The sequence below is a fragment of the Periplaneta americana genome, chromosome 1, assembly GCF_040183065.1.
Source record: "Periplaneta americana isolate PAMFEO1 chromosome 1, P.americana_PAMFEO1_priV1, whole genome shotgun sequence".
NCBI lineage: Eukaryota > Metazoa > Arthropoda > Insecta > Blattodea > Blattidae > Periplaneta > Periplaneta americana.
This window is the reverse complement of record NC_091117.1, coordinates 224,949,156-224,962,754: the sequence shown is the minus strand read 5'-3', so window position 1 is coordinate 224,962,754 and position 13,599 is coordinate 224,949,156. Positions and strand designations below refer to the sequence as shown.

The following is a 13,599-nucleotide window of genomic DNA, read 5'->3' as shown; positions in this document are numbered from 1 at the left end:
TTAATTACGATTATAACTTATAAAACAGTTATATTACCGGTTGTTCTTTATGGGTGTGAAACTTGGACTCACATTTGAGAGAGGAACATAGGTTAAGGGTGTTTGAGAATAAGGTGCTTAGGAAAATATTTGGGGCTAAGAGGGATGAAGTTACAGGAGAATGGTGAAAGTTACACAACACAGAACTGCACGCATTTTATTCTTTACCTGGCATAATTAGGAACATTAAATCCAGATGTTTGAGATAGGCAGGGCATGTAGCACGTATGGACGAATCCAGAAATGTATATAGAGTGTTAGTTGGGAGCCCGGAGGGAAAAATATCTTTGGGAAGGCTGAGACATAGATGGAAGGATAATATTAAAATGGGTTTGAGGGAGGTGGGATAGGGACTGGATTAATCTTGCTCAGAATAGGGACCGACGGCGGGTTTATGTGAGGGTTGCAATGAACCTCCAGGTTCTCTAAAGGACTTTTGTAAGTAAGTAAGAAATGTTGATGCACTTCTGTCCCATATGGAGGTACCGCAGACGAGTGGTTGGAAGTCAGTAAGCTGGGATCACCTTTACTTCAGGTTATGTGATAAATCTTTACGTTACCTACATTGTATTTATTTAGAGAGAGTGCATTAACACAGTCACCACTTTTATTTTGAAACATAGCTCCAACCAGCATGCAAACGGAAACATTTTAATTAAGTGCAAGAGTTTTATTTCCTATTCTCGCTGTGCAAACCGCTTCTGTTTACACATGACGTATAAAGCTCTCTGTGTAAAGACTTGGTGCTCACAGTGCATCTGTTAACATTACCGTTCCTCTGTAAACATAAGCTTACTGACCGCTGAAGATCCGGTTGTGTTTAAGAGCCCTCCTGCACGTAATGTGTAGGTCATGCATTCCATTACGAGTACGTCGCTTCAGTGCAGTGCAAGGTGTTCACGAGGTGAGACGCGATATGAAGGCTGTTCTGGCTATAATGTTACTTTATCTTGTAAGTGTATCTTTCTATGTTGAGTAGTTCCACACGCATATTTATTTATCTATACATCTATAAGTTATCTATGTACTTGTTTACTTCTGCTTCTATTTGAATACTGATGAAGCTGAGATGTTTTCTAACTTTAGTGCGAGATCGTGCGTATTTGCTTGGTTTCCACACAAAATCAATCCGCGGAAAGTCTAAAATTCCACATTCAGTATTCTCAACCTAACACACATAACAATTTCCCTCTCCTTACCGCTTAAGTGACATATTGATTTTACTGCTTTAGGCTTTTAACATATTATTTTTAGAGACGTTCAATATAGTAATAATTATAAATTGGAAACTTACCACTGCAATTTCACCTAAATTGCACTGTAAATTATTGTTTTTTAAATATTTGTAAAAATTAAGTAAACTCTGCAACTCCACTAAAGTTACTGCATTCGTGATGCAAGTAACATTAAGGAAGCCGTGAAAAAATCAACAAGATTCCAGACTCATCATAGACTGGGGGAAAAAAAGACAGACGTACATCACGGCCTGCTGGAGTATAGTAAACACAGAAAACATTTTAAAGCAACAATGTTGAAATAGATATTTGAGTGTTTTGCAAATTTGCCGTCATTGAACAGAAACCAAGATTGGAGATTTCATTTCAACTAATTATAAATTCCTCTTTCAGGTATGTAATAAACGATCTTCGCACAAAATAATGTACGATACACGAGCGGTATGTTTTCTTTTAATTCTCGAAAATTAAAAAAGCTCAACTACGTCTCGCTTTTTAAAACTTTTCCTCGAACATGAAAACTTCAACATACCGCTCTTGTAACGCATATTACTATTACAGATGGGGATCAAATTCAATACCGTATGGTTTAAAGTTAAGGACAATGGAATAGGGCCAAACAAAATAGAATTTTCATTTTTAAGTTCAAAAATCTAGAAATCTTTGCTAACAAGTGAAGACTCCACTGCAAGAATGATGGATGTCACTTTTTTGTCGAAAATGAACCAAGACTGCCAATGCATAGCTTAAGACATATAGAATGTACATACAGAGTTATATGGCATTAACACTGATAGTCATTGTCCAGCAATGATCGGAAAATACAGTTAAGCTTTGAGCGCTAAGCATTTCAAACTTTCAATTGCTTCTCCTGAAAAATGTATTCCAAATGACATCCATCATTCTTGCAGTGGACTCTTCAAGTATGTGTTTTATGCTTGAAAATTAGGTTTTAAAAATGGCGCCCTGCCTGCCACACCTCTTGTCATGTTTTCGTTTTCTGCCTTTGAACATAACTTGTAATTTTTCACCTTCAGGTGCACTTTTCTCTATATAGAAGGGTGATTTTTGTGCATATGCACTTTATAGAAGAATTAATGGAATTTCAGATTTTTTCCCTAATTTCATAACACACTTAAATACAAGATAAAGTTACTTGTAAGAAATGATTAATTCAGATCACATAAATTAATTTTTTAATTGTATTACATGAATAACTTACAAAATGTTTCAGTATCGAAGACAAGTAAGGCTTAGAACAAAAATTTGAACAGGTTGTGATTGGCAGTTCTTCTATAAAAGTGTACCTATGTGAATCGACACGTCTTCTATTATGATTTTATATATCATGAATTATTTTTATAAATCAGAGCTATGTAAATTACATTATACTTCAAAATAAATTATACATATTTAATAATTCAATAAGGAAAAAAGGGAGGGTTTGCAATTGAGCGGGTTACATCAGCTTGTCTATGCGGATGACGTGAATATGTTAGGAGAAAATCCACAAACTATTAAGGAAAACACAGGAATTTTACTCGAAGCAATTAAGGAAATATGTTTGGAAATAAATCCCGAAAAGACAAAGTATATGATTATGTCTCGTGACCAGAACATAGTACGAAATGGAAACACACAAATTATCATCCAGTCTGCTCTCGAAAAAGCTAAAACTTAGAATTTATAAAACAGTTATATTACCGTTTGTTCTGTATGGTTGTGAAACTTGAACTCCAGTTTGAGAGAGGAACAGAGGTTTAGGTGTTGGAGAATAAGGTTCTTAGGAAAATATCTGGGGCTAAGAGGGATGAAGTTATAAGAAAATGGAGAAAATTACACAACGCAAAACTGCACGCATTGTATTCTCCACCTAACATAATTAGGAACATTAAATCCAGACGTTTGAGATGGGCAGGGCATGTAGCACGTATGGGTTTGAGAAGGTCAGTGATTAAACTCGAGTATTTTATTTAAATGGCTAGCGTCTTATTTTATGTGTCTCATTATTATTTCTATTAGTTTTATTTTCGAGATAGAACTTACAAATATAACTCGAATTTTGAACTTCTAAAAATGTCACTCGTGATATTACATACAACTGCAACTCGATTAATGTAGTTTACTATTGGTTACTGTTGCGTTTATGGCATGAAATCAGTATGAAAACTTAAACTGTGTGGCCAGAGATGGTGGTGGTGGTAGTGCTATTAACAGTGATAGTAGTGGTAGTAGTAGCAGCACTACCAATAGAAGTAATGGTAGTACAACACATAAGCAGTTAATGTGTATGTTTATGTATGTTTCAGGCACTAGTAAATGGAGAAGCTGCAATAAATGAAAAATGTAGGCAGCAATCCGGAATATCTCGAGGTAAGAGTAAGACTCGCATGTGCAGGTATCTTCTCACAGCCAACCTGTTCCTGTCGCGAGCCGCATGTAAATGTTATGTTTTATTTAACGACGCTCGCAACTGCAGAGGTTATATCAGCGTCGCCGGATGTGCCGGAATTTTGTCCCGCAGGAGTTCTTTTACATGCCAGTAAATCTACTGACATGAGCCTGTCGCATTTAAGCACACTTAAATGCCATCGACCTGGCCCGGGATCGAACCCGCAACCTTGGGCATAGAAGGCCAGCGCTATACCAACTTGCCAACCAGGTCGACTGCCGCATGTACAAATCCTGGTATTGTGAATGCACTTTACAAACAAAACGCAATCTAAAAATATTGCAAACTCTGTTCCAATTCTGATAAGTATGGAATAGATAATCTTGGAATAAACGAAATTTATACAACATGGTACTCCATATATTCTATAGTTCAGATATTCGGACTATCATTGAATAAAATAAATGCTTTCAGAATGGTGTATTTTGTTATGTTCTAGTTTCTCTACAGTTAGTCGAATTTCAGAAAAACCACAGGAAAAGACCTATTATATAGTAGTCTACGTCTCCTATTATAAACTGAAAGCCATTAATAATAATAATAATAATAATAATATATAATCAAGTAAAATAATATAATTTCAAGGGAAAAATTATCCCGGTGCCGGGTATCGATACGGGACCTTTGGCTGAACGTACCAACGCTCTCACCAACTGAACTACCCAGGAACTTCACCCGACACCGTCTCAACTTTTACCTCTATGCCTACATAACTCGAGTGGACTGACAAGACGCCGGAAACCCACATCGAGCGCACACAAACTCTGTGTGACTTGAAATTGTGGTTTTCTGTTAATGTACCTACAGTAACGTATACATTATACAAATCTAGCTTTAAAGTAAAGCTCCCTGCGAAGCAAACTCGAATAATTTCAAGGAAAAAATTGTTCAAATATGCTTTACCTGAAAGCTAGATTTGTATAAGTATCAAAAATGTGTTGTGTGACAAAAAATGGTCCTCAAAACGAGACATATCATCCCTCAGAGTTTGGTGGAGAAGTTCTAAATCACCCTGTATATATATTATCTTGTATGAGCAGTTAGTAGCCTATATTTTAAACAAATGTAAATCTGAAGGGAAAATGAAATGGGGAGACTGAGAATCGGTACCCGTATATACTTTGGACTGTAATAATGGGTGCGAACAACACAAATTAAAAAGTAACCAGACGAAACTTATTCTCTTAAAGTAACTTTTGTACTAAATTTTTTTTGGCACTAAAGCAGGAGTCGTAGCCTGTGCTGCGTAACACTCTAGACTAGTCTTCGGTTCCAGGTTCGTGGATTCAAACATGGCCGGAGGCCATAAAATCCTATGCACGGCTTCGCCCGATGCGTATAAAAAGCCCTGTCCCGGTATCCAAGTAAAAGTTAAGATCGTTACTCTTCAAGATAATGTGACGCTCGATGACCTGTGCAGGTGGAATCGACCCCTTAGATGAAATAGCAGGCCTACTATATTAACAGTTTTGAGGCGGTAGCCTGCTTATCCGGAGCTTAGCTAGGGCGTCGGTTCGATTCCCACTTTGGCCGATTGCTTTACGTACAGGTTCTCCTCAACCGTAAGGCTATTATCAGGTAATCTATGGTGAATCCTAGGTCTGATATCGCTAAATGCCATCGACGCAAATATTGTAATACTTGATACAGAGTTATTAAATATCAAATTAAAAAAATAAGAACAAGTAGGGCCTATTCAACAGCTGCAAGTTAGGCAATAATAATAAAATGGAGAAAAAAATACTTTTTAAATAAATTTTGAAGTTGCTTCCCTTTCACTAAGGCCCAGTTGTATGAACACAGAATAAATCTGGAATAGCTATTCATGGAATAGCCTAACTATAGAATAAATGGAGTATCGTGTTGTATGACGTTAGTTTATTCCAAGGTTATTTATTCCATAGTTAGCAGAATTGGAACAGAGGTTGGCAACATTTTAGATGGTGTTTTGTTTATAAAGTACATTCAGAATACCAGTAATTGTTGAAATTTATTTTCTGAACATATCATTATTTTGTGTACAGATTTTGTTATAAAGAAATGAGTAAATCAAAATAAATTAGAAGTCAAAATTATTAGATAGAAGATTACACTTAAGCTAGTTGTGATAGTGAATGACTATAAGAACGTGCTAGAAAGCAAAAACTGATGCCATAACTTTTAAATAAAAGACAAGAGCATGGGAGTCTATAGCTAGGTTATAATAATGCAAAACGTAATACTGATATAATATTGTGCTATGAATTTGCTTCAATTTAATTTTAATCATTTAAAAAAATTCAATTTCTTTATAATGATGAAATTGTGAACTATTTTTACCTGTGTGTTATATGTTCCAATAATCATTAATCAATCCCAGCACGCTTTAAACAGTGTCTATTTTTAGACTGAATCTTGCCAGAAATTCTTCATTGTTACACTCGTTTAATAGATAGAGTCTGTGCCTTATTTTGTTTCCGCACTCTCAAAAATACATTATATGTAATTCATCATCACTATCAGAGATTCATGTCTAATGCTGCTGCCATTTTATATTTTATTCTCTAGATAGAAATTTAACAACTACTAAAAGCATGGAATAGCTTATTCGGAAGTTATCCTCCGAATAATACACTATTCCAAGTTCGTACAACACATTTCTCGCATAACCGTGGAATTAATTTTAACAGGACTTTATTCCGTGTTCGTACAACTGGACCTCAATGAACAAAAATAAAACTGTATTTTCATCGATATAGGCGCCCGCGAACTGTATTAATTGGCTACACTACTCAAGTAGTGAAATTACAACAACAAGATTTTAACAAATATGACAATGATTAAAAAAATAACATGTAGTAGTAGTTCCCAGTGTTATCACTAGGTAGCGTAAGCAGCGCAGCCTCGGTTTTAGTTATGTTGCACGAAAGTTACACAGAAATTCTGCTACAATTGGTTGAAGGAAAACCGCAAATATCCCGCTCGCATTTGCCGACGAACTTTCAACAATCGATTAGTTTCGGAGAAAGTCTATTAATAAATTTAACTTAAGGCACTTTTTATTTCTAAAATCATATTATGCAAGATTTTACTACAGACATTCGTGAACTTATAGTTTTCACTCGTATCACTCGTATAGTTATCGCGTTTTTAACTGAAAAGTATCTGATAAATACAAATGTATTTTGAGGGAGGAGAAATAACGAAATATTTTATTTTCAGATTTCATATGGTAAACGTCTCGTATTAAATAAGTTGTGATAAAGATCACTATTTATATTACAATCTTAAGACAGAAGATCTCACACCAAGCGACGATTATATTATCACAAAAGTCATAACACAAAAATACATACGCGTACTTAACTTACACGAAATATCCTACCTCAATACAATACTACAATATTATATTATTGTCAGATATGAATCTGTTGTGAAGCATATCCCAAACGGCACGTCTCTTTTTGTACCTCGGTAATTAAAACTTCAGTGCAGTCCATTTTTAGAAGCTGATTGTCGCCGCTTCAAGATTCAAACAGGATTGAAATCTGAGCATCGCCAATTGTAGCGCTGCGCGCACGTGAAGACAAATGAAGCTCACGTAGACCGCTTTCATATTTTCCATGTTAGCATTTGAATGTTGTCGCTAGAATAAATTTAATTAGCTTGTCTTTTGTTCCTTAGGCATTTATAGAAGTGAAATCTATATTATATATTATATATTATATATATTATATATATATATATATATATATATATATATATAAAATTTGAAATGCTAGTAGAAATTACGGGAAAACGGTTGAACGGATTTTAATGAATGACCCGTCATTTTGAAGCTTGGCATCCAAAACTTTTCAGAAAAATAGTAAATTTCAGTGAAGCGTTAGTTTTCCCACATAATTTTCCTATTTTCCACAATCCATCTTTCGTCAGTTTTGAGAATTAATTGCATTCAGAATAAAACAAAACACATACTACAGTAAACAATAGGGTATTACACGAAGGCCATGACCTGTAAGATTGCTGACATATTATTTAGAGCTCAAATTCAATTGGTTATTAAAAACATCAAAACTTACTAAAAATAATTCACAGGTCTGATTCTGCGGTGTGTAATTTTCAGAGTACAGCTGTGTATTGGATATTAAAATCTATAAAACTTGAGGTGGTTTGATGACATTATTACCATTAGAAATAAAATATTATTATAGTTAATGTAACGATGTGACTATTTTGCATTAATTATACATATTAATGCTATACTCATGATATGAAAGTGAAACGTTTTGGTCTTATATAAGTAGATGTAGAGAATATCTTAAATTAGACCTTCATTTCTATAATTTACTGAGTGGCGGATAAAGGATAACTACAAAACTTACCTAAGATAATAATATTGTTATTAAAATGAAATATTTTTATAGTTATTAATCAAGTAGGGTTGGATCTTTTTCGTACACTTAGTGGCGGTCTGGTGTAGATATTTATATGCGTCATTCTCTTCAGTATTGGTTCGAGAGAGCGCAAAAATTACAGTTCCTAAGGAAAGACCAAAAGGTATTACTTATTGATAAAATAATAGGCCTACAAAATGTTGTAGTCTCCCGATCATTTCAGCAAGATCTCTTAGCAGGATAAAATGATTTTACCCTCTACATTTCAAGCTCTACATGCAGCAGCTATACCAAGATGCTATGTCTATTGTTCGAAAGCATAGCAAACCTGACATTTTTTTTTAACATTCACCTACAATCCACAATGACCTGAAATAGCTATTGCTTTACTCCCATATGAAAAACCTACTGATCGTCCTGACATTGTTACTCGCGTTTTCGCGTTGAAACTCAAAAACTGAAGGTGGATAGGTTCAAGAAAAAGTATTTGGCATAAAAATACATTCAGATGGAGTATTTTTCATTATTATGGAAGCAAATAGCTTTCAAAATGTCTGGTATTCTTCATTGAAAATAAATCTGAAAAATTTTTATTTGAACGTCTAATGAACTTAGTTTGCAGCATTTTCTGCACAAGCCACTAGTATTTTAATATTTTAATAATTCAGTTCTCACTTTTTTCTTCAGCAGTACTACGGAATTATTTTTAAAGACGCCTAAGAAAATGCCCCCTAAATAACTCCTCTGCATGAAATTATACATATTTTATTCAAACTTTCATGTTTCAAAATACTTTCTAACCATCCCGGATGTTTTTATATTACCCTATCCCAAACCAATACTAGGAAAATAATTATTCTAGGTCGTAAATTCACGACAACCACACAAACAATTCATACATTTCCTGAGACAGTCGAAGCTCAGAATACTAAACCTGTGAACTAGATCACCTCTGCCAGGGAAGTGAACCTAGTAACGATCGTAAAACTTTAATGGAGCTTGTAAAAGTTTTACGGCTTGTATTAACGGGTACTGTGGTTTGCCTGTTCATGTTCCAGATACTTTAAAGGACTTGGAGAATGAGCGGATGCTTCTGGGGGATGAATCCGACGAGGGAGGAAGAGTAAGTCCAGCAAATTCCTTTTATAATTGTGTCTTTACTTCCGGGTTTCACTGTACTTACACACTCCACATCTCACTGAATATAGTTATGTAGGTGACTCATAAAAGTCCATTCTTACTACAAATTGAATAGTCAAAGCATAATTTTATTATATGCATACACACACCCAATACATGGCTATGAGCTACATTACCCAATTAGCAAATATGGAAGTTGCAGCATTTCTTGAGTTATAACGTCGAGAAAATTAAATAATGGATTAATATAGTAACGGACAATTTAAATTTCAAAGGCTTTCTAAACACACACCTTTATCTCAAACAGCAGAAATAACTAAAATGCTCTCTCAATTAATATCACTCAATAAAAGAATTGTATTCCAATGGATACCATCCCATTGTGGAATCCTGGGAAACGAGAATGCGGATGCTTTAGCAAAGAAGGGCAGCACTGCTACTTACAGACCTGTTACTAAATCTACGTATTACTCTGTGAAAAGATTTATTAAATCTACATACTTAGACTTCAACAAAAAAAAAATTGATAACACAATCTCAAGGGAAGAAATGGAACTCTGTGCTTCATAATCTACAGTTAATTCCCGATTTTCCACGAAAATCGTCTGTAGCTGCATTTAGGTTGGCAACAGGCCATGATTGTTTGGCCAAACACCTGCATAGAATTGGAATATATCAGTCCTCTAGCTGCCCATTGTGCAACTCAAACCAAGAAATGGATTCGGAGCACCTCAAAATCTGTGCTTCAGTGGCTGACCATGATAATATCTTTGAAAAAGATTGGAGTGCAAGAGGTCAAATGACTTTATTGTCAAACGCCTGGCATTAGAAAACAACAACAACTTTCAAAGGCTTAGGTTAAAATCGGAATTTAACGCACAGTTTCAATTTTTTTAATGAACTTTAAAATTTCAATCTCATAACTATCTTGAAGCTACACTTCAATAATGCATTATATTTAATTTGTATCCACATAAATAGAAAACTAAAATATCAGACAACATATGCTTGACAGAACCTAAATGTACCAAAACTGTAGCTTATAACTTCGGTCCTCCTTTATAACAAGATAAGAGCTGATTCCCAAACATTCAATTTGCTAATTCTCCTTATTTTTAAAAATTTAATTAAAATGATTCTTTAGAGAGAAAATATAATATTTCAATTATTGTAATATCCGTGTTTTTCTTATTCTCTTTTTACTTTTTATTCTGCTGATAAATAAATACTTAATTTAAGATGTGAAATGCATCCTGAGCACGAGTATGCGCTGTGTCTGGGGGTCCTAGAGCGATTCTTATCAACAAAAAAAATTCGTATCTTTGTTCTAGCAATAATTTTATTTTTATTTATTATTTAAGTTGGAGACATCAAGTGCATGTCCTTTCTGTGTTTTACTTACACTTAAGATGCTCAAATGTCAATTCTAAAAATGGTATTATTATTATTATTATTATTATTATTATTATTATTATTATTATTATTTTGTAATCTATTCAAATGTCCCCTAGCAGGTAGACTTATTGCATTAAACAAATGGTTTAAATAAATATCGTTTCCATTCCTTAAGACAGAATTGCACTGACAGAAAAACCAGCGAATAGGGATTATAAAGAATGGACACTTCGCGTCAGTACCTTTGATGTAGCCGGACTGATTTCAATGACCTTCAAGTCAGCTAGAGCGTGAGATTCTGCTTTCTCCCTAGAGTTGGCGCTGGCATCACACCAGCTAGCAGTCGACATAGCAGAAATATAACACATAATTAATACATCTAGGTACATTATGTACTCAAATAAAATAAATTGGATCCATAAAATAATAAATCCGTCATTAACTGCAATGTCTAGACTCTAGAGTTCCTTTATAATGAGAGTTGAGACGTTGACCCCAACAACAATTAAAATATGTAATGATTTGATAGCGCTGAAAATGGAAAAACAAAACTCTTATAAGAAGTAAAAAAACCATATACAGTTGGGACGGTCGTTCTGTGCCGGTGTGCTTGGTTATCTTGAGCAACTGAGTGAGTTTATAGAAACACGTGACTTACCGCCTCGGCTGGGATCTGCAGCGTGTAGTGACATCATCATGCGCAGTTGGTTCCAGAATGTGCGATGAACGGCGCATTCCACTCACAGTTGTCCAGTATCACTTATCACATCACACGTGTTATCATAATAAATACAAACTGATTATAAACATAACAGACAAACTTTCGATACCAGATATATCACCACCATTGTCGTCGTGATCATCATCTTCATCGTCGTCGCTTTCACTACTGCTGCCTTCCGCCCGTAATTATGAAGCTCTCAATTACATTTTCCATAATTCCTTCCTGTTCAATATATTCATCTTCGATTTTTTCAACATGTTCACATACTTTTTCCCATTTTTCTACAGTGATGTCATCATCCCGTTGTTGGCACAATTTCATCACTTGCTCTAATTTAAAAGTTGTGTTTTGACCGGCTACCCACTGCTTGATATCTGCCCAAATCAATTCCAATGGATTTAGCTCAGGTGAATACGGCGGCAATCTGAGTACACAGTGTCCATTCATAGCTAAGAGATTGTCAATCACGTAAGTTTTATGAAGTGGCTTATGTGTTTTAATGAGCCTGTAAAGCTCCACTTTCAGCATATTTTCCTGAAACTGCACATTGTTTCTTCTAAGCCAATCCTGCATATCACTTTTGAATTACTTGAGGGAGCTTTATGCAACTGCACGTTATGGTAAGGTGCGTTATCCATTATAAAAACAGATCTAGGGGGCAAATTCGGAATCAACTTTTCCGTTATCCACTTCTGGTAATTGTTGACATTCATTTCATGATGGTAGTCTCCAGTTTTCCTGTTCGATTTAAACATCAGAAATGCGCCAGGTACAAAACCCGCTCGACCCCCTGCATGAACAATAATAAGCCTAGGTCCTTTCGAAATAGGCGCCAGTAAACCTGAGGCTTTGTCATTACTCCAATTTTTTGGTCTTGTATGCGTGCTATGAATATACGTTTCATCCTCGTATATTAGAGGCCTACCTTCTTTGTATTTCTTTATTGCGCGTAAATATGATACGCGCTGTTCTCGAATATCATGCCTTTCCTGTAATACCGCTTTATTATTTCTTGTCTTCTTCCATTTAAACCCCATATCACGTAAAATGATCTTTAAACTTATACTACTCCCGTTAAAGTGTCTGTCGTATAACTCTTTTATCAAAATCATCAACATCTGTGATGCGTTTCGGTACACGATGAACTTTACCGGGCGTTCCAAAAGAGGTCCCTTCTTCCTCACACTGTTTCCCTTCTTTAATTATCTTTCTTATTGTTCTTTCGGGCACTTTAGTTGCTGCACTCACTCGTTCTTGCACCTTTTTCAGCGGTATTAAAAAGTCTCCAGAAGCTGCTTCACTCTTCATGAAAGAATGTATATTGTTCACAACTTCCCGAGTTTGGCTATGCAGTGTTTTTGCGCCAAGGTTAGACTGAATAGGAGGCATTTTAGTCTACACAAACACACACAACTGCAATTTGCCACGATAATAAATAAACAATATGAATATGAACTAACTAAACTAACAAACAGCAATTATCACGCACGTGGCAGGACGATGTTACACAGCCCAGGCTTTCTTCGAGACTGCCCACTTGCCATATTCTGCGCATGCGCGAGAGTGTAGGCTCACTGGCTAGCTACCACATGATTCTCACCGGCACAGAACGAACGTCCCAACTGTACCTATATTATATTATATACAAATACTGTAAACGACTATGCTACTTAATTTTATAATGTATTATTTTATAATAAAATTTATTATATCTGAAATATAAAAAAATATTATTACAACTAGTTTGTCATTGAGAAATAAGGAAAAGCTGTTAACTTGAATTTATTGGAAGCAAAGCGTTACAGGATTATGAATTAAGGTAGGCGATGTTTGGATCCTGTGTCTCAGCTCTATTCTCAATTATTATCTTAGCGTATGCTCGATTACACTAACCTCTAGCGCTTGAAAGTGGAACTAAACGCCGGCGCAAGAGAATCAAAACACAGGAAAATTCGCTCAGTGTCCATTCTTTATAATCCATATTCGCTGGTAAAACCATGTCTCCACATAACGTAATACTGTATGTTATTTGGCGATCATCGAAGGCAAAGTTTCAAATTTTATTGTAAATTATTGATATGATATAATGAATATTAGATACTTTGCTTAACACAAAATTAATTTACAATCTGAAAGACAATATCATTCCAGATACTAACCACATATATGAATAACGAATACAATACATTTGCTTCATTAAAATTGTAAATTGTAAATTTTAAAGCCTGTATAACCTTA

At 35.0% G+C, this 13,599-nt stretch overlaps 1 protein-coding gene across 3 annotated transcripts in view; it reads left to right on the top strand.

The window, feature by feature from the left end:
* Positions 1-853: 853 nt before the first annotated feature.
* Positions 854-13,599, top strand: part of LOC138709777 (uncharacterized) — a 29,363-nt gene continuing 16,617 nt past the window's right edge. For 2 of the 3 annotated variants that reach the window (XM_069840613.1, XM_069840614.1), the window contains exons 1-3: positions 854-943; positions 3,584-3,647; positions 9,161-9,225. In XM_069840613.1, the coding sequence (XP_069696714.1) occupies positions 881-943; positions 3,584-3,647; positions 9,161-9,225 (192 nt within the window). In that variant the 5' untranslated portion in view covers positions 854-880. Of the gene's footprint in view, positions 992-3,583; positions 3,648-9,160; positions 9,226-13,599 lie in introns of all 3 variants that reach the window. The other variant, XM_069840615.1, reaches the window with a different exon arrangement.